General features: G+C 48.6%; 1 protein-coding gene across 1 annotated transcript in view; it reads left to right on the top strand.

Annotated features, from left to right (window-relative positions):
• Window positions 1-20,309, top strand: part of ANO2 (anoctamin 2, calcium activated chloride channel) — a 372,967-nt gene that overhangs the window by 293,486 nt on the left and 59,172 nt on the right. The window contains exon 16 of the mRNA XM_011955293.1: window positions 5,294-5,489. Within this exon, the coding sequence (XP_011810683.1) occupies window positions 5,294-5,489 (196 nt within the window). The remainder of the gene's footprint in view (window positions 1-5,293; window positions 5,490-20,309) is intronic.

The following is a 20,309-nucleotide window of genomic DNA, read 5'->3' as shown; positions in this document are numbered from 1 at the left end:
ATTTGTTTAAGTTCTTTGTAGATTCTGGATATTAGCCCTTTGTCAGATGGGTAGATTGCAAACATTTTCTCCCATTCTGTAAGTTGCTGTTCACCCTGATGTTTTCTAAAGAAAAAGGACTTGGCATTACCCTAGAAGAAGGTGTGGAGCATGAGATGAAGGGCTCAGGGTGGTGCTTAGAAACAAGTAGTTTTCTGTGGTGAAGTGAGGGTAAGCCATAGACACCTACTATATCTCTCATCTCATTCCTTTCTTCACGCCTGTGCTTAAACCAAGGCAGAAGATGCCAGGACCATGGGCATTAGGAAGGTTTCAGACATGCCAATCTACAAAGTCAGTTGGGAATGCTTTTCATGGGGTGATGAGAGCAAAGAAATGCCCCAGTGCTATTTCATCTGCCTCCTTGTGTTAGAGGCCAGCATGGACAAAGACGGACTTTCTCTCTCTCTCCACCAATCCAGTGTGTCCAGCTAAAATTTCCTTTTTGGATGGGCACTCCTGTTTTCTTCTTGTAAGGGAGGGGGTTGTCAGAGGCAACGTCCCTCCTCTAGAGCTAGGTGCCTGAGCTTTCCTCCTATGCCCCAGATAGTCATTTTCTTACACTTGGACATTGGGAGTCCACCATCAGAAATCCTCCTCCACAGCCTGGATTCTCATCATAGCCCCTTCCCTGATCTGCCTTATTTGCACACTGCCCCTGATGGATCATCAGCATGCTCATTTTTAAAACCTAAGCCAACTCACATCCCTCCTGTGCTCAAAACTCTCTGGTGCCTTCCCATCTCCTGAGGTGTGGAAGCCAACATCCACACATTACAGGGCCCCCTCCTGGCTGCCCACCCGTCTCCCACTCCACCTGTCCCCTTGCTCACTTCCCTTAAATCCTTCCTTTAGGTCTTTGGTAAAAGGTCACTTCCTCACCCATCTCTTTCCCAACCACCCTATTTTAAATTGCAACTGATCTCTGTACCCTCTTTGCCTTCTTTGTCTCCACAGTATTTCTCATGCTGAAGGTACTACGTATTTTACCTATTTCTTAGTTTATTGTCTGTGTTTTCCCACTAGAAGATCCACTGTGTGAAGGTAGTGCTTTCTGCTTCCTTTTCCTACTGGGACCTAGACGTGAGACTGGCACAAGGAGGAGCTTAAGACACATTTTATGAATGACTGAATGGGTAAATAAACTAGGTGGATATCACAGGCAGCGCACTATGTGGATGATGAAGTTGCTAGTGTGTGCGCACGCCTGTATTTTTACACTGGAGCTACTATTGTGTGCCATGCTGGGGATCAGCAGAGGTTACTTGTGCCTTGTGCATTGCTGCTTGCTCCTCTTCCCTTTTCTGGAAAGTTCTTCCTTCTTATTCTTTCCTCTCAGTCTTTCCCACAGGAAACTGTCCCAAAACGTTTTTCTGTGGAGTTTTCTCTGACTAATCCCCCTGCTCTCTGCTGAGAACATACCAGAAGCTCGTGAACAGAGGCCTGTGACTGCATCCAGCTGCTACTAGGCTCATCCTTGTTGTATGTGTGCAATGATTTTCTCAACTTTGCTTCAGAATGCAAGTTCTGGAGGGCGATGAAGAGGCCCCCTCTCTTTCCTGTCTCTCTCTTGGTGTCAATAGGACTCTGGACTCTGTAGCCTGGCTTATGTTGCATTTTGTTTATGCCCCAGAAGTAAAGTTGTGATGTTAAAACACCAAAAGCAACAGGAACCATAATAAAATGACCATGTGCAGGGCAGCCAGATCCCCTAGAGCTACTGACCAGCGAATCTTTACCAAACCGGTTCTGCAGGAGGCACTGTTATGAAGTGGCTCGAGGCACAGAATGTGGTACAAGACAAACCTCCTTTTGACCTAGTTGGAAGAGACAGATCACAAACATGGAATATACCCAGTGCTGTGGTTTGCACAATAAGCAACCAGAAAATATGTATTGAACTTAATAAACAAAATCAATCATGTGGGCTGGGCACGGTGGCTCACGCCTCTAACCCCAGCACTTTGGGAGGCCGAGGCAGGCAGATCACCTGAGGTAGAGAGTTGGAGACCAGCCTGACCAACATGGCGAAACCCCATCTCTACTAAAAATACAAAATTAGCCAGGTGTGGTGGCAAATGCCTGTAATTCCAGCTACTTGGGACGCTGAGGCCGGAGAATTGCTTGAACCTGGGAGGCAGAGGTTGCAAGATCACGCCATTGCACTCCAGCCTGGGCAACAAGAGTGAAACTCTATCTCAAACAACAAAAAAAGAAAAGGTAAATAAATAATGTAACCACAAGTGGTGGAAATAATACTGGATTTAGTGCTGGGAAAACCTGGGTTCTAATGTCAGGATGGGATTGTAGACTTTGGAACCATGGAGCAGGGTTCAAATCCTAAATCATCATTAAATCTCGTGTATTAAAGGCATATCTTGCATGGCAGTTAAAAGAATCAGTGCTAGTGAATATATGCATCGAATAAAGACATCTAGAAGGCACAAATAGTTCAGCTGGTATTGATGATGTTATCACCATTAACATCTCAGCTCTACCATATGCCCTCCAGACCTTGGATCAATCACATTGTTGCCTCTTGGGCTTCAGTTTCCTTATGTATGAGACTAAAGACTGTACATAGATGATTCCTAAATGCTAAGATTTTAAAATTTCTACCATGATCCAGAACAGTAGGGTTGTAGTCCACAGCTTGTGGACTTCAGCAAATCACTTTTCCATGCCTGTTTCTTCATCTGCAAAATGGTCACGTGGCTGGGTTGGTGCTTTGCAAGTTCCTGCAACTTGAAAGCTCTGTGAATCTTGAAATGCTCTGGGAAACACCAAACGAGAGGTTCAGAGCTTGATTTCTATAGTGGGATAGGAAATCAAGACCAGAGAAGGTAAACCTGCAAAGAATCAGAGAGCTGAGTGAAGTGTGCCGGGAGTGGGGCTGGGGAGGAAGGGAGGGTGGGAAAGAAGGCTTTCCTAGGTAAGTAGAACAGTGCTCCTTGAATCTGAAAAAGAATTATGTTAAAATGCAGGTTCCAGGTCAATAGGTCTGGGGTTGTGCTTGAGATTCTGCATTTCAATCAAGCTTCCAGCTGATGCAGCTGGTCCTTGGACAATATTTTGAGTAGCAAAGAGTGTTCCTTCTCTAGTTTAGCAGCTGGGCCTCTTAGAGAAGAATAGAAGCTGATCTTCTCCCCACACCTTCCTCCATGTCCCTCCCATAAGACCCTAAACAACGGATGTTTTTGCCATTGTTTTTTTCCCCTAGTCCATCTCCCAATCCCAACCCCAAATACACACACACACACACACACACACACACACACACACACATTCACTCACTCCTCAATACCCTCACCTCTCCAGCCTCATCAATACTTTCATCACTGGTCTTCACTGCAAAAGTGATTTTTGGGGAAAAGAATCTCACACCACATTTTCTAGGCCGTTACTGTCTGGCAGTGACAATCCCAGAGGAATGGAAAGTGAAAATGTCCACATTGTTGGAGAGGGGTGATGTCATGTCCAGGTTTTCCCAGTTACACGGTAGTAGTCCCTACTTAGTCCTGGAGGCTGGTGTTTCTGCCGCTCCCCACCCCCACCCTGCAGCAGAAGAGGGGCCTCACGCAGAGTGTTTTTCCCATCCAACCTCTCCTCTCCCCACACCCACACACACCCAAACACACAGCCTTCCTCTACCCAGAGAACGCTACCTTTCTGCCTTCGTTACCAGGGGCTGCTTTTTCACAACACGGCCCATAGGGCAATTACTGGTAGTTTTTGAAGCCCACCAGGATAAAGAGCTGAGTCTGCCACCAGCACACCCCAGGTACCCACCAGAGGTCTGAAAACATCCATACCTGGACACATCTGCAACCCATTGGCAAGCCACTGGAGTGTCATTCACACTGCTTGCAAAGCACTGCCCAAGCCAGAGGCCCCCACCTCCCCTCCCCTTTCCTCCTGTGCCTCTCCTCCCCTCCTCTCACCGCCTCCTTTCTGCCCCGCTCCGTGTGTGTGTGCGCGTGTGTGTGTGTGTGTAGTCCAGCACAGCTTATTTTTTCAGGGGAGCCTTCCACCTGCCATGTTCTCTCCCCATGTTTTCTATTTAGTTCTTCATAGCCAGTGCCCATTCTCTGTCCTGCAGAGGAAATAGGACCTGAACAGTTTCCTTTACAGAAAGAGTCCTAAGAAGGAAGACTTCTTTCCTGAAGAAGTCTTGACTGAAGCAGGTTAGAATTTGCTCTGAGCGGGGCATGCACCTAGCAGTTGTCTCTCTTTCTTCTGTTTCCTCTAAGAGGCTTACTCAGGGCACTTTCTTCTCATAGCATCCTTGTTCTTCCTGGAAATGATCCTTCCTTGGTTGTGATGGGGACAGGAGGGGACATGGGGACAGAAGAAGAAAGAGGGGCTGTTGGGCAGATCTAGGTCTAAGCGAGTGCCTTATTATTCTTAGGTTCTAGAGAGAGGAAATGAGGAGACCCTTAGGGGTCACGTGGCTATAACCCTCCTTTTGGAGCACAGCAGCTAGACATTTCTGAACCAAATGAGGAATCTGAGTCCTCCATTTCAAGTCACCCAGTAGAGAAACCTTACAGTGATATTTTGTTCATCCTGAGGACTGAGATTCCTAAAATCTCACTCCTGATGTATTCCCTCTTTTCTCCTTTGAGCAGCCTTCTTGCCTCTACTTATCAAGTTGTAACTCATCCCTTCTCAGCTCAGGTACCTTCAGTGGCTTTCTATTTCTTCTCATGAAAACTCCGTTTTAAATCTCACTGTCTCCACAGACTATTCCCTGGCCACCCAAATTTACTTGCTCCCATGTACTTGGAGTTCCTTCAGCAATAATACTCTTCATCTAGCATTTAATACATTCTTGGGCATTATTTACTATGGTTTGTTTAAAAGGAGTTCATGTCATTTCCATAGAAGATCAAAAGCTCCCTCACGAAAGAAATTGCATCATGTGTGTTGAACACTCCACAGGGTCCAGCGTGTTCATCCTTATTGTGTGTGTGTGTGATAAATCATTTCGATTCTGACAAAAATTAAGACATCCTCCCCTGGAAAATGCACCTCCCCTCAGAACTCTGCCTAAAAGTTTGTTACCCAGCCAAATATTCCAGACTAATAATATCTAGAATCCCTTGTTACCCACCAAAAGATTCCCTTGTTACCCACCAAAAGACTCCAGATTAATAATATCTGATAACAGCAAATGGTCCTGTTGGCAGAGCAAATAGTAGATGCTCAATAATTGCCTGCTGATGTGTACTTTTCTCTGTTTTCCCCCAAACAGATTGCCCTGACGTTCTCAATCGTCTTTGGGGTGATTGTGTATCGAATAACAACAGCAGCCGCTCTGTCTCTCAATAAGGCTACACGCTCCAATGTCCGGGTGACAGTGACAGCAACAGCAGTCATCATCAACCTCGTGGTCATCCTCGTCCTGGACGAGATCTATGGTGCTGTGGCCAACTGGCTCACCAAAATTGGTACTGTGTCACCGAATCTTCTGGCTGTCCTAGGCCCTCTTTAAGTCAATGTGTGCAAGGCTTTTGGTGATAATGACCCAAAATTAAAAAAGAAATGGGACAGGGACAGGACGCTTTGTACAGTGAATTTTAATTAGAGGAATGGGGAAGTACAATGTATGTGTATTTGCAGGGCTGCCAAAGGGCTTTCTCTAAAGGCGGGAATCCTTCCTGTAACATTCTCGATCAAGTCCTCTGGCTTGTGTTGATTGCCTCATGTGACAGGACACTCACTGTCCCCTAAGGATAAACCACAGGGTCTGTTCTTTTTAGCCTAACCTCAAAGCAAGGCAGACTTCCTGTTAAAAAGTACAGAGCTTTAGCTCTCATTTTCCCAGCAGCATCTATAAAGTTGAGGAAAGCCTCTTGATACTTGAGCCCAAGAGGGTCTTATTGGTCTTATCTATCCCCGTATTGTCAGAGGCCCCAGAAAATCCACACATTCCCCGGGCACTGAGTAGACTTCAAAGAGGCATATCAGACTTCCCAAGCTTCAAACCAGTGAGAAAAATGCAATGGCCTCCATATTCAGACGTGTCATTTGAGCTGTACGCCGCTGTTGCCCAAGCACCACGTTTTGGCATTTGGCATTTGTGCTTATTGGATGGGGGAGGCTGACAGTCGAGACCCTGTCCCATTGTATGTATTCTGGGTGGCCTGGATTCATCCCTTCCCTCTCTGAATGTAGGGATTTCCCTCTCTGACTCTAGGGACGAGGAGTCCCAACTTCTTGTTAACCTCATAGGGAGGTTGCATTGATGGTATGTATGATGTCTTTAATTCACGGACGCTTGATAGGATAACCACCTCCTCAAGAGCCGTCTCCTGATGACTGGAGAATTCCAGAAAGTTGCTCTCTCTGTGCCTTTCCCCTGCTTGGCCTCTACTGTAACACTACCCGTGGCGAGCACTTTGCTTTGGCTTCTGTGTTGCTATCGGCAGCTTAGCATCCTCAGGGGCAGCTCTGCTGTTTCCAGGAATGTGCATATTTATGAGTGTTATCTGTGTTTCTTCATAAGCTTCTCGAGAAAAATAAGCAGAGAATTTTAATTCAGCATATTTAATGATAGACAGGATTCTATGGAAGCACTTTGGAAGAGCATCCAACGCTCCTGGGGACTCAGGAGGCTTTGGAGGGAGAGGCATTTAACTGGAGAGCTCGGAGATAAGTGAGAGTCAGACAGGCGCGCATATAGGGAGGAGGGGACGGGCAGGAGGAGAGGGAGATTGCTGGCAAAGGAAACCAAGCGAGAAATACAGCACTGAAGGGAGTGATCAGGGGGTCAGGAAAGGCATGCAGGAAAGTGGCAAATGAGCCACTTGGGTGGTTGGGAGAGTCTTGGTCGAGCTAAATACCAGCGGAGCAGGAGCTGAGCTCAGCGTATGGGAGAAAGAAAGCATGAAGCACGCGCAGGACGCCAGGGGAGCCCGGTGCCGGGGCTCTAGGTCCAGGGCACATCCAGGGCATGATGGAGTGGGAAACTGGGCCAACGGAGTTAACCAGCTCGTGTTTTCTTGTTTTGTTTTGCTTTTTGATGGGAAATCTAAAATGCCAGGCTGCGGACTCCGATTTTTTTCATAGATAATGGAAAAGTGTTTGCTGGAGTTCCCAGGGACATTCAGCAAAAAACAGTACCATCTTCCTGGCCTGATTACCGAACCAGCTGAGAAATTAGATCAAGGCAAGTGTAGACAAGGCCAAAATATCAGCTGTAAAACTGAGAAAGGCTACATGGGAGGTAGTAGCTTAGGAGAAGAGCCAAAAAGACATTCTCTCTCCATGGCAGGCAGCGGTGGATGGGCCAGCCCTGTGAACTTAGAACTTGGAGGGACCTAGAAGAACACCTGCTTCCTGCAGGCCCTTAGCTCCCCTCCAAGTAGGGGCAGAAAAAGAGGCTAGGCAAGGAATGCCAGCGTCCTCTTCCAGACTCAACAATGAGATAAGCTGCTACTCCTCCTCTCACCCAAGAGGAGAGATGGTTGAGCTGGGGGAAGACAAGCTGAGACATTACAACTAATCACACTCCCACCGCATGGAGGAAACATCAGGAGTAGAAATAAATGTCCCCTACTCACTCCACGTGGTCCTGAAATGAATGTCCCCTACTCACTCCACGTGGTCCTGAAATGAATGTCCCCTACTCACTCCATGTGGTCCTGATCTAGCACCACTGAGGATTTTTTTAAGAGCGTGGCATGACGGGAGCTGTCTGCAAAATTACTTAGCAGGGAAATAGGATGTGACAGAATAGGGAGAGGTAGGAGAGCCAATTGAAAGGACATTGCTGAGTGTATGGGCAGGAAGTAGGAAAAAGAGGTCCAGGAAGTCAGTGGTGATGTCGACCTTTCTTCTTGCTGTTCATTTGTGTTACGTTATCTCTTCTTGCATTGCTCTAGATAGTGATAAAGATGAAAGAGAAATTGAGTGGGCAACAATAGAAAACTCGTTAATAAGTATTTAGTGAGTACTCCCCATGTGCGAGGTAGGGCCTTAACTCTTCTGTTTAAAGCCACAAATAAAATGGGCTGTAACACAGCTTTCACATCATGAAACTATGGTCACTCTTTCTACCGACACACCCTCCTTGCCCAGACCAAAGCGGCTACCCTGGGCTGTTAAATCAGTGTCCAGGACTCCATAAAAAAGTCTGTGCCCTGGAAAGGAGATAAAATCCTAACAAGTACATTTTGTTCTCTCTGAGAGTGATACTCATAAAGTATTTTTAAGCTTAAAATAAAATTTGTAACTCCATTTCATCTTCACAAAACCTGCATGGCCAGGAAGGGAAGTATTATACCCTCACTTTACTAAAGTTCAGACTCAGATTCCACCTCTAAAATGTGAATCTCTTTTGTGTGACTTTGATGCCAGTTTCTCACCATCTGTACTGAAGTGGTGTGTTGGGTCTCCATCAGGAACCCCAGTGAGCCTTGTTCTGGGGCGTTGCTCTTGTCTACCTTAGACTGGGTACCCCAGAGGGCCCAGAGAGGGACCACTGAATTTGAGAATCCAGTGGAAAGAAGCTTTGAACTCTAGACCTGGCTCCTTCTCCTCCCATCCCCCAACTGTGTGGCAGTGGGTATTGGGGAACTTTTTTGGACGAAGGTTTACTGATCCTTCCTTCATCATATTCCTCCTGTCCTCTGGTCATCACGTGTCTGGACGGTTTTCACAGCCTAACGCCTATGCCATTGTCCTCAGCCTCTTTCAGTGGGCTTCTAGCTTGGAAATCCCCATCCAGTCAACCTTTCCTGAACAGTGGGTTTGGGGACATTGCTCCCAGTCAGCACCCTCAGACAGCTTCCCTTGGCCCTAGAGCAGCTATAGTTAGCATTTCAAGCTCTCAGCTACTTTCTTCCCACCGTGGTCCTTCACCCCAGCTGACCCACTCAGCTCACGGTCACCCTAGCCTCCCCGTGTGGCCCCACCCCAGCCTTGCTCATGCTGCTGTGACTGCCAGAATGACCTCAGTGACCCTCCTTGAAGGGGCTTCTTGAGGGCTCCTCCTTTGTAAATCCTCTTCTGGCCTCTCAGCCGTCGGTGGTCATCCTCCCACTTCCAGACTCCCCCGGCACATACCCTCTGTTTCGGGGTTCATCCGCCAGCTGTCGACGGAGTGCTTGCTCTGTGCCAGGCACAGTTCTGAAAACACAGCAGTGACAAGCGACAAGGTCCCTGCTTTCATTTTGCTTTCACTGTGGCAAGGGAAAGATGGACAGCGAGCAGGGCCATTCCACAGAACGTGAGGAAGGTGTGATGAGACAGACAGTGGTCTGGGGCGGTGCACTCTGGAGGAGTTGGTCAGGAAAGGCGTTTCAAGGTGGTAACTTTATAGCTGAGACCTGGATGGCAGGAGGGAGCCACCCACAAAAGGATCTGGAAGGAGAACCCTTAGGAAGATGGAACAGTAAAGGCAAACCCTGCAGTTCAAGGCTAAGCTTGGAGCGTCTTATCCACACTACTCATTGGATGCTGATCAGGTACTATCTGATCTTATCCCATTTCACATATATGTGTCTTCCCAGTGTTAGAATAGACTAGACTCTGCTGGGGTTACAAATTCATCTTGAAATCTTGGTTGCATCTGTAAAGTCATCTGTCTTCTTGTTCAGCCCATGTATCTAGTGCGATCAGGCAGGGATCTTTGCTGCACACAGTTGCTCAGGGACCTACACTGATGGGGGCTGCCGTGGACACCATGTCAAGAAAAGACAGCTGGAGCATTGACTGGGGCTGTTAAATGCTTCAGCCTCCAAGCATCATCATTCATCCCGTTTGCTCACAGCTCACTGGCTAGAATCAGCCTAATTAGGAAGAACTTGGAAAATGTGTGAAAGGACATGGCCATTCTGTAAGCAGGAAAGGTCTCTGCTGCTTGTTCCCAACAGGCTGCAAGGCTCTTGAGAACAGTGACCCTGTCTTTCACTTATTTTTATTTCCTGCATAGTGCCTGGCCCATTTGTCAATGCAGTCATTGGTGAAATATGTCTCTGTCTTCATTCATGCATGCAAAAAGACATTTTTCAAGGAATGCCCATAAGGCTAGGTATCTTTTCAGCCACGGTAGAGGCTACAGTGAACATTTATGTATTCCTTATTTCAACTCTGTCTTCCTACAGAAGGATGTGTGATCTTATTGAGATGAATAAGGCCAGTGCAAAGTTGACACAATGGGATAGTGACTGAAAGAGGCACCAAGGGTATCAGGAAACTCAAAGTTTCCTTAAAGGCAAAGAATACCCACACTAACAGAGATGGTCCCACAGAGTAGGTCCCAGCAGTATCCCCACAGGCAAAGATACGGTTACAGGGTTCCCTCAGGCTCCATGCGGACATAAAGCTATGGATAATGCCACCTAATGGAATGAGAAGTCTGCCAGGCTTAAGACTTCCTTTACCATTCTCACGCTGGGTTTAACACCCGCTTGGCTTCCTGCCCCAGATCTCTTGATAGTTGAGGAGGCTGTGAGTATGCGCTTTGCTCACCAGGTGCAAACAGCTGGTGTCAATAACCCCAATAAGTACCCAAGTGTTTCCCACAGGGCTGAGTAATGGAAGACCAGTTTCCTGGGAGCATCCTTCAAGAGGCTGAGGTGTCAGGCCTATCTGAGGTCCATTCTTGCTACAAATATATATCACAGAAGGCAAGATTTGTTAATTTCCTTGAGAATGATATCTACCACTAGCAGCAGTGGCAGATAAACACAGTGATTGTCCCCCTGGCTGCCATAACAATAGTCAGGAGCTTAGATGCAAGGCATGCTGGAATCTGGAGGCAACACAGCACTGGTGAAGCAGGACTGAGCCGAACCCCAGGGTGGTGGGAAGGAGGCTTCAGCAAGCATCAGTATTGGATTTTGAGTGCTGCGGGGGTAGGATTCCAGTGGACGGGTGGGACAAGGTCTCTTAGTCCCCAGTGATCCGTTCACTCCAGGAGGGGATACAGGTGGTGGCTGTAGAGAAAGGATCCAAGTCCTGGGGGAGGAAGCAGGCAAAATCTGGGCAGGTCACTGGGCCTCTGGACATACAGCAAACAGGACAGGCTGCAGCATGTTGGGAGGATAGGGCGGGAGGCAAGAAGGCAATGGAGCTGACTGGTGCAAGGTGTGCTTCCTCCTCGGGTCAGGATGCAGGGGTGTATTATGCCTTTGAGCCATACATCTGGGAGAAGGAAAACTATAGGATCTTAGCGTAACAACGTAGGCAGTGGTCAGGCTTGGCCTGGAAAGGGGGCCTGTCTGTACTCTAGCTTTGGAGAATTCTTCCAATAGGAGGCAGGATGGAGGAGGCATGGCTGATGGCAGGCTTCTGGACTGAATACTCAAAATGCTTTTGGCTTTCTGCCTCCTTTTCCTCCTTGTCTTTTCTTTCGAAACTCTGTGCAGAGTGCTGGCTGGTGCACTTCATCCCTCCCTTGCCATCCAGTCTCTCCAGGTCACAGGGTTGCGCTCATTGTAGGTGTTTGAAAAAAAGTATTAGTCAAGTCAAGGTTTTTATGAAAATGGCTGTGCTTGGGAGCTGCTTAGACATTGCTGATAGCCCACTCCTGACTGTCACTGCCCCAGATGCTCCTGAAGTGGGGCCAGGGACGGGAGTGAAAGGAGGGATGGGGAAAGGCCCTGAGATCCGTTGAGTGCCCACCTCATACCAACACTGGTTTGCGTACTTTGTCCCATATTATGACAATAACATTGGGAATGAGTCATTTCTTTCATTTTACTTATGAGAAGGCTGAAGAGGTTTAGAAACTTGATCGAAGCATACAGTTAGTGTGCATGAGTGTGTGTTGATGCACACCCTGCTTACCCTATATCTCACACACATACACACTTGCCCACACACATGCACACACGTGCGCACGCGTGCACGCGCACACACACATACACACACACACACATGCATGCACGTGCGTGCGCACACACACACATACACACACATACTGCTTACCCCGAACCAAACATTGTTCTAAGCACTTTCCATATATCTGTATGTTTAATCCTTAAAACAGTCCCAGTCGGGTAGGTAATCTTAACACTCCCATTTAGAGACAGGAAGACTGAAGACACAGAGCAGAAAATGAGAGGCCCAAGGTCATGGCACTGATAAGTGGTGAGTCTGGCCTCATTGTCCTTGCTAAAACCATGACACTCTACTGCCTTTTAATATGTAGCTGTCCTTGTTCCCCAGAAAAGTTTAAATTTGTTGGGAGAGCAAAAGGAAACACCACAAAGGCTCCAGAAGATTTAAAATGCAGTGCGCTCACAGATGTGAATGACGAGAGGTGGAGTGTTTCTGGGGATGGGGACAACCACGGGGGTCAGATGCCCCAGGCAGGGAAGACAGCAGGGAGGCAAGCTGTGAGTGCAGCCGTCTGTCTTACATGCACAGGGACAGCGGAGCTCCCCAGGCTTTGGGGTCCTGCGTGCTTATAAGTTTTAAAAAAGAAAGAAATTTTTTAAAAATGTGAAAGGCCACCAGGAATCTCTCTCTCTTTTTTCAAAAATAGACAGGGTCTCGCTCTGTTGCCCAGACTGGGCTGCAGTGGCCTGATCCTAGCTCACAACAGCCTTGAACTCCTGGGCTCAAGGGATCCGCCCACCTCAGCCTCCTGAGTAGCTAGGACTCCTGGTGTGTGCCATGGCATCTGGCTAAATTTTTTTTTAACTTTTTGTAGAGAAGGGGATCTCATTTTGTTTCCCAGGCTGGTCTTGAACTCCTGGGCTCAAGTGATTCTCCTGCCTCAGTCTCCCAAAATGCCGGGACTACTGGTATGCGCCGGCGTGCCTGGCCCCTCCCGGGAAGTTTTGAGTCTAAACTTTTCCTCCAGTTCTAAGCTACTCTAGCAAAAGGCAATATATTCTTACTGAGGAGAGGAGAGCAGGAGGAAAGGAACAGGACGGGGGAAAAGTCGGTATCACAGCTACAAATGACTGCCGGGGCACCAAACATTCTTTGAAGAAGAATATTTGGGGTATATATAAATCTGATTTTCTAAATGTGGATAGTGTTTGTTTTTGGGGCATGGGGTGAAAGTGTTGGCTTTACTGGATGCAGTGCTCTGGGATGGGGGATCTGCTCTCTTCAGTGGAGCCTGATCAGGGACAGAGTCCAGCACAGGACATGGGTGGGCCTGGCCGGTGTCAGCGGGAGAGGGGGATGGGGCCTATACCTTTCTAGGGGGGACACCACAGTGCTGGTCATTTACAATCTGGCCTGAAAGTTGGGTCTGCTGGCTTGTATTCTCTTCCTGCTTTGCACCGGGATCCTGGTTCTCTGGGGCTCCTGGCTCTCTGGGTGGCCTCAGCCTGTGGGGGAGAAAGAACCTCCCAGGGTGTGACCAGGGGGGATTCTGTGCTTGTTGGGGGGCCCTTCCATAGTGTTGGCTTAAATTATTCTAAATGTTGCCTGGGAAAGAGAGAGGATGGCAGGAGTCTGTGACTACTAATAAAACGATGTGAGTACGGTTATAGCCCAAGTATGTGGAGCACCCCTACCAGTCATATAAGACTACGGTCATTAATCCCGCTGTTTAGAACACTTAGTGTAACTGGTAATAATTCCTTCCCAAACATGAGCTGTGACCATGAACACGTCTCTCATTTCCCTACTAAGTCCTTGGAGCACTCATCTCTCCTGTTAGCAAGAAGTCCAGTATCTTCCTCTTCCTCTCCCTCTCTTTGGATTTTCTAGGAGCCCAGGGACTAAAGCATCCAGAAGAGAAGGGCGGGCTGTGGTCCTCCTCCTTCGTTTGTACCTTTTCTCCCCAGATCCCCTCTCCAACTCACTAGGGAACTGGAGTGTTTTCCTCTGCCTCTCCCTGATCCTCCCACATCTCTGGAGAAAATGCATCTCTTTGTAACTGCAGCTCTTGCAGGATGAATTCTCCCTCTTGGTTCTTTCTAGGCATCAGCCAAGCCATTTCCTCTCCTCATCTCTTCACTGCTGTGAGTAAGGGCTTCGTTAGAGTCGCTTCCTTTGAACCATCCAAGGGGAATTGTTTCTTGCTGCAATCCTGAGTGGTAGAGGGGTCAGGCCAACATCCGAAGTTAAACAGAGATTCCTGGGTAGAACCTGCCCTTCGCTCCTTGGGTCTCACTGCTACAGAATATTGCTGCTGGACACTGGCCACACCCCTCTGATGGGAGAGGCTGGACTGCTGCTGAGGTGGCCCCTCCTTACTCCAGGCCTGGACAGCATGGGCTCTTCCAGGGAAGACACTCTTCTTCTTTAGGGTGGGCTCAGTCTAGGGGCTGCAGCTGTCAGGGTTTCTTGTTTCTAGGACACATATGTTACCTCCACCCTCATCTCCAGGATGCCACCTGACACCCAGACCCATAGCAAAGGCCCCTGCTCTCCCTGAGAACCCACCCTGGGAGCACACAGCTTGCCACCTTCATTCTTCAAAATGCCACAGATCCTACGATTGCCTGTTTCACCTCCCTGGCCCTCGGTGATTCCCAGGGACCCCACCACCCCAAGTGATGCCAAAATGTGCCCCCCAACCTTCTAAGAGGGCTCTGTAGGGGATTTTTAGCTAACTTGCTAGCATCTCTTTTACTAAAGAAGTAGAAACAAATGTGCAAATCTCTGATGGAGCACCTTGCTGTGCCATCATCATAAGAGCAAATCTTTGAGCCCTTACGCTATGCTTGGTGCTTTCCAAGGAAAGTATCATTTTATGAATCAGGACCCTGAGGCTCAGAAAGATAAATTCCCTTATCTGGGAACTCTAGGACAGAAAGGTCTTCTGACTTCCAGCCCAGGGTCCCCCTCTATTCTTCTGTCAAAGCCTCATGAATCATATTGTAGAGCACAGAAGACCAGAAGCAGGAAGGACCTGGGAAATCACCCAGTCCAACCTTGACACTGAGGCTTAGACTTGCTTGAGGTGCTGACTCCTCCAAGCTGGCTGGATACTTCAAAGGATGATTCTCAGTTCATACAATGTTCTAATGGCCTTGGGTCATGAGTCGGGGTTTGGGGGTTTTGGGTTTTGGGGGACAGTATCACAGGGGCCAAGGAGAAGCACAGGAGCCAAGAATTTAATGTGTCCACCTCTGAACACATAATTTTTCCTCCAAAGCTGGTGCCTTTCACCGATTCTTCCCATCTCAGGAGATGGCACCACCAGCCACCCAAATGCTCACTTCCAAGTCCAAGTGCCATCCTGGCTCTGTCTTTCCGTCTCTCCCTGGCACTCTCACTCCCTGGAGCTCTCTCTCTCTCACCCCTAGGATCCCTTCTGCTGGTAAGTATTGTTCATTCTACCTTCAAACATATTCCAGTTCTGACCACTTTTCACAAGTTTCATCCTCACATTGACTGGTTTGTGCCTGGACAACGACACACTCAGTTTGTCTCTCTGCTTTCACTTCTGTCTCCCCGCCACACTCCCCCCCCCACAGTTCACTTTCTGTGATTTTTTAAAAATTTAATTTCATCACATCCTTCCCCTGTTCAGAAACCTATAATAGCTTCCCATTGTACTTCCTGTGGCTCACAGAGCCCCACACTGACTCTCCAGCCTTCCTCTCCAATTCCCCCTCCCAGCACTTCCACCAGGCTCAGGATGCTCCAGTTGTGTGGACCGGCCAATTCCTTGCACAGCCTTGGGGGTTCTCCATGAGGACTTTGCCCAGGCTGATGTCTCCCCCTGCAGTTCTCCTCAGACCCTGGGGCTGGCTCCTCCTTACCCTGCAGGTCTCAGCTTAGAGGTCACCTCCTCAGAGGCCTTTCCTGACCACTCTGACCAAAACAGCCTTCCCATTGCCCTTTCCTTCTGCTTCTCATATCACTACATATTCCTTCAACCCCCACCGCTGTCTAAAATGGTTGCAGTTGTCTCCCTCACCCGTCTAGACTGGGAGCTCCACACGGCGGGAGCTTATTGGATTGTCCACCACTGCACACCTGGTGCCTGGTGCCTGGCACATGATCATCCTCAATAGGTATTTGTCGAATGAGAGAAGATAATGGTGGGAAAGACGGGAGAATTTCCTCTGGGTGATTTTCCTCTGGGAAGACATGAGGGGTGGGCTGAGGATGGAGTGACTGTATGCCTCCTCCCTCGGGTTCTGGACCAGTGTGTGCATTTGCCAGATGACTCAGGGGTGTTAGGGGTGTCTGTGATCAGGGACGGGGCACGCCTGCCTGCTCTCTCCTCGCTCCTGTCCTTGCCACAGGGAGAAAAATCTCAGGGAAATTGTCAAGTGCTTGTATGGTCCTTGGCACATAGTAGGTGCTGGATATGGGAGGATTCTCATGATTGGCACATAACAGAATATGTCTCTGTCTCTCTGTCTCTCTGTCTCTCTCTCTCTTCCCCTCCCCCCCCACCAGGATTGCCTTCCTGTTTAGGTCCCTTTTTTTCTTAAAAGGAAATGTGCCGGGGGCGCTGTCACCCTGGCCTAGGCTGCTAGCCAGCACAGTAGGTCTCATGCTCCTTTGCATAGGTGCAAGAGTTACCTCCCTGACTCTGCGGGATAGGCCCCCTGTGCTAGGAAGCTCTCTGGGGCCGCAGGAGTAGCTCAGGTACATCCTCCAGATCCCCAGGTCAGGCGCTCTCAGCTCCCTCAGGCTATGAGCTGGCTGCCTTGTCACCCAGCTGGCTGACTTCTAGGGTGATTTCCACCCTACCCATGGCACTACCAAGGCAACAGCATCACACCAGGTACCCGGACAGTCCCTCCACCTGTCCCCCATTCCCAAATGAAGGGCAGCCCAGATGGTTGTGCTGTCAGCAAACATTGCTGTTTGCAAAGGCGTGACCTGCCTTAGGGAGAGGTAAGGGGAAGAGCAAGCACTTTTGCTTGGGCATCCTTTTGTTCTGTGTTGCTGCCATCGTTATGCATTTGCCAGCTGGGCTGTCGAAGACGCCAGTCAGGAGGAGCTGCTTTTCCAAGACTCAGAGCCTGCAGCTGGCATCCTCTCCTGGCCGTGCTGTTTCCATATGATTAGGATGGAGCTCTGGGGACTTTCAGTCCTGAGCTGGCCCCCTGGGATGAAGCTGGGCTTTCATACTAATTGTTTTCCTAGGCAGTTTACAGCTGGGTCATTTGCACTCATATTTTTTCATGACACGATGCAGCAGAGGATTAACACTTAAAAGAAAAGGGCTGATGGTGAGAATGGCTCTGCACAGCAATTCCCTCTGATTGTCCTTTCTGACCGGAAGTGGAGTCTGCCCTCTTTGTTGGGATCCTGTTCCACAGGTCGGAAGCAGGTGAAACTTCCAGATGGCCTCTAATCAACCTGGGGTGCTTGCCGGGGGAGGTGCTATGTTAGGGGCACATGAATAACAGCGAGGGTTGCCTGTCTACCTCCTCACCCTCTCTCCATTAGATTCCCCTCCTTCGTATCCCCGTAGCCATGGAGTCTAAAGGTACTTTATTTGGAGTTGTTCAAAGCGCAAGGATGGACCATTTTTTCATGGGGTTCAAATTCAGACTCCTCCAGAAGTCTGTCTTACGAGGAATCCTGCCTAGTGGCCTGAGATGCAGACAGTCCTTCCTGACCTTCAGACGTCACCCCATCCCACCTGGCCTCTGGGAACACTTGCTCCATTTCTTCATTTCTTTCCTTCTTTTCTTTTCTTTTCTTCTTTTCTTTTCTTTTTTTTTTTTGAAACAGAGCCTTGCTGTCATCCAGGCTGGAGTGCAGTGTCCTGATCTCAGCTCACTGCAACCTCTGCATCCTGAGTTCAAGCAATTTTCGTGCTTCAGCCTCCCGAGTAACTGAGACTATAGATGTGCACCACCACGCCCAGCTGATTTTTTTATTTTTCATAGAGACGGAGCTTTGCCATGTTTGCCAGGCTGGTCTCAAACTCTTGGCCTCAAGTGATCTGCCCTCCTCAGCCTCCCAAAGTGCTGGGATTACAGGCATGAGCCACCACACCTGCCCATTTGCCCCATTTCTTCAGCCATGTAGTCTCTGTCACAGGCAGGTGAGGCCCTCTGTGTTGGCTTATGAAAGGGATCCAGAAGCCAAAGTGGAGCTCCAGGCTGTGGCATCCCTCCTTGCCTCAAACCTTCATTTGTTCCCTCACTGGGAGGTGCTCTCCTGAGACCCTTTTCCCAGAAGTCTCGGCCAAGCACACACTGTGACTCAGAGCTGCTCCAAGCTGGGGTGCCAAGCTGATTTTGTGGCCTGTCACATGGATTTGGATCATTTATTGGAAATGCTCCTTATTTATGGTGGCTCATGGCCCTAAAGCACAGGCACAGGCTGTGTTTTAGAAATAAAACTCATAAATAATAGCCAGGCCTATGACTTATCAGTATGGAGGAATGGAATCACTCATTTCCAGTTGGAGGAAAGGCCTCTGAAATGGCTAGATCCTCTTTGCAGGGAACTTGAAGGAAATTCCTGTAGGGACTGGGAGATCTGAGGACACACAGTTCAAAGGGGATGATAAAATAAAATTAAAGACACGTGCCACTCCACATCTCATCCCGATCACCTTCTAGATACGTTTTCCAAGATATGTTTCCCAAATTTTCAGACCCTCAGAGCTGATTGCTTATTTTTTTAGGTGACATGGGCTTAAGTTTTCTTGCCCCAGAAATATTTAAAAGAGATGAGATGTGGTTGAGTTATTGTTAAATTGGATGCCTCAGGCACACTGGACAGAGGCTCAAATTCCTATTGAAAAAAGGAAAAAAAAAAAGAAAAAACATCCTATTGAAAAGTTCTCCCTTTCTTCCTTCCTGTTTCTTTCATCCCTCCTCCCTCTTCCTTCTTTCTCCCCCTTCCCTTCTCTTTCTTCTTCCTCTTCTCCTCCTCTGCCTTCCACGGTGTCTGCCTGTTTCCCTAATCTCTCTCATTTGTTACCCAGATCAGTCGCTGCTCCTTCCCCATGCTCATCTCGAAGTAGAACCCAGTCCTTCAGCAGTCCCCCAAGAGCAAATCCAGAACACTTTCAAGGAATCATTATTGAAAATTCCATGGAGAGGCACACAAAGAGGTCACGCTGCAAACCTCACAGTGGCACTTAATGAAAACTCCCAGTGGGCCCTCCCCACACCTGTCAGTCCATTTCCTCTATGCTGTTCCCCTCCCATCGCACTGGCCCTCACCCTTCTGGGTCCTGCCTCCAACTCCAGCACCCCCGTCTCTTATGTTGGGTCGGCGAGTTTGAGTCTTCTGGCTGCTCCTGTCATATCGTTACACCGGTCATCTGCTCAGAAAAAAGTCTTTCCTTAGAATTTGTCCTCCTTGGCTGGGATTACGGGCTCAAGCTTGTAATCCCAGCACTTTGGGAGGCCGAGACGGGCGGATCACGAGGTCAGGAGATCGAGACCATCCTGGCTAACATGGTGAAACCCCGTCTCTACTAAAAAATACAAAAAACTAGCCGGGCAAGGTGGCGGGCACCTGTAGTCCCAGCTACTCGGGAGGCTGAGGCAGGAGAATGGCGTAAACCCGGGAGGCGGAGCTTGCAGTGAGCTGAGATCCGGCCACTGCACTCCAGCCTGGGTGACAGAGCCAGACTCCGTCTCACAAAAAAAAAAAAAAAGAATTTGTCCTCCTTGGAATATGACAGGGAATTTTTAATATGGGACAAATTTTTTTTTCCATTCTTCCAAACACATTTTTCCTATCATTCATTCACTCATTTATTCATCCAATGCATGTTCATCGTAGAGCACATCTGGCAATAGCTGGGGTCTGCCCGGAAGATGTCTCTCTGGGACCTTGCTCACGGAGAAAAGCCCTCCAAACTATGTGGGAGTGGGGCAAGAGTGGGAGTGCGGTGAACGTGAGGGTTCAGAGCCGTATGAGGCTGCAGAGTGATGAGATCTCAAAACCGAAAGTGATCTGTCAATGGCAGACACTTCCACTGGGCCTCAGAATTGTCTCCTGTAGTTAAGGGGAATGAGAATCAGGCCGAAGATGGGGATGTGGCATGTTCAGGCAGGTGAGGACCTGATAGGCACAAATCAGGCAGGGAGGACCTGGCCTTTTGACGGCAGGGAGGGGAAAGGCCTAAGAAGCTAAAGATCTTATGGGGCGTTTGCTAACCTACATAACTAAAGAAGAAATGACAGAAGCAGCAGTGCTAGCTGGAAACGGTGAGCACAAATCATTATCCAGATGATTATTTGGTGAAGCAGTGCAGGATCACCCAGACCTTTTATCTCATGGGGCAATACCCACCCAGGCGGGACCTGAAGGAGAAAACCACAAAACTTTCCACCAGCAGAGGAATATCACAGAAGGCTTTTCCAACTCCTGTAGAATTCCAGTTCAACTCCTGTAGAATTCCAGTTCAACTCCTG

This window comes from Colobus angolensis, unplaced genomic scaffold (genome assembly GCF_000951035.1).
Source record: "Colobus angolensis palliatus isolate OR3802 unplaced genomic scaffold, Cang.pa_1.0 Scaffold11, whole genome shotgun sequence".
Taxonomy (NCBI): Eukaryota; Metazoa; Chordata; class Mammalia; order Primates; family Cercopithecidae; genus Colobus; species Colobus angolensis.
Note: the sequence above shows the minus strand (reverse complement) of the source record. Positions and strands in the feature narration are given on the sequence as shown.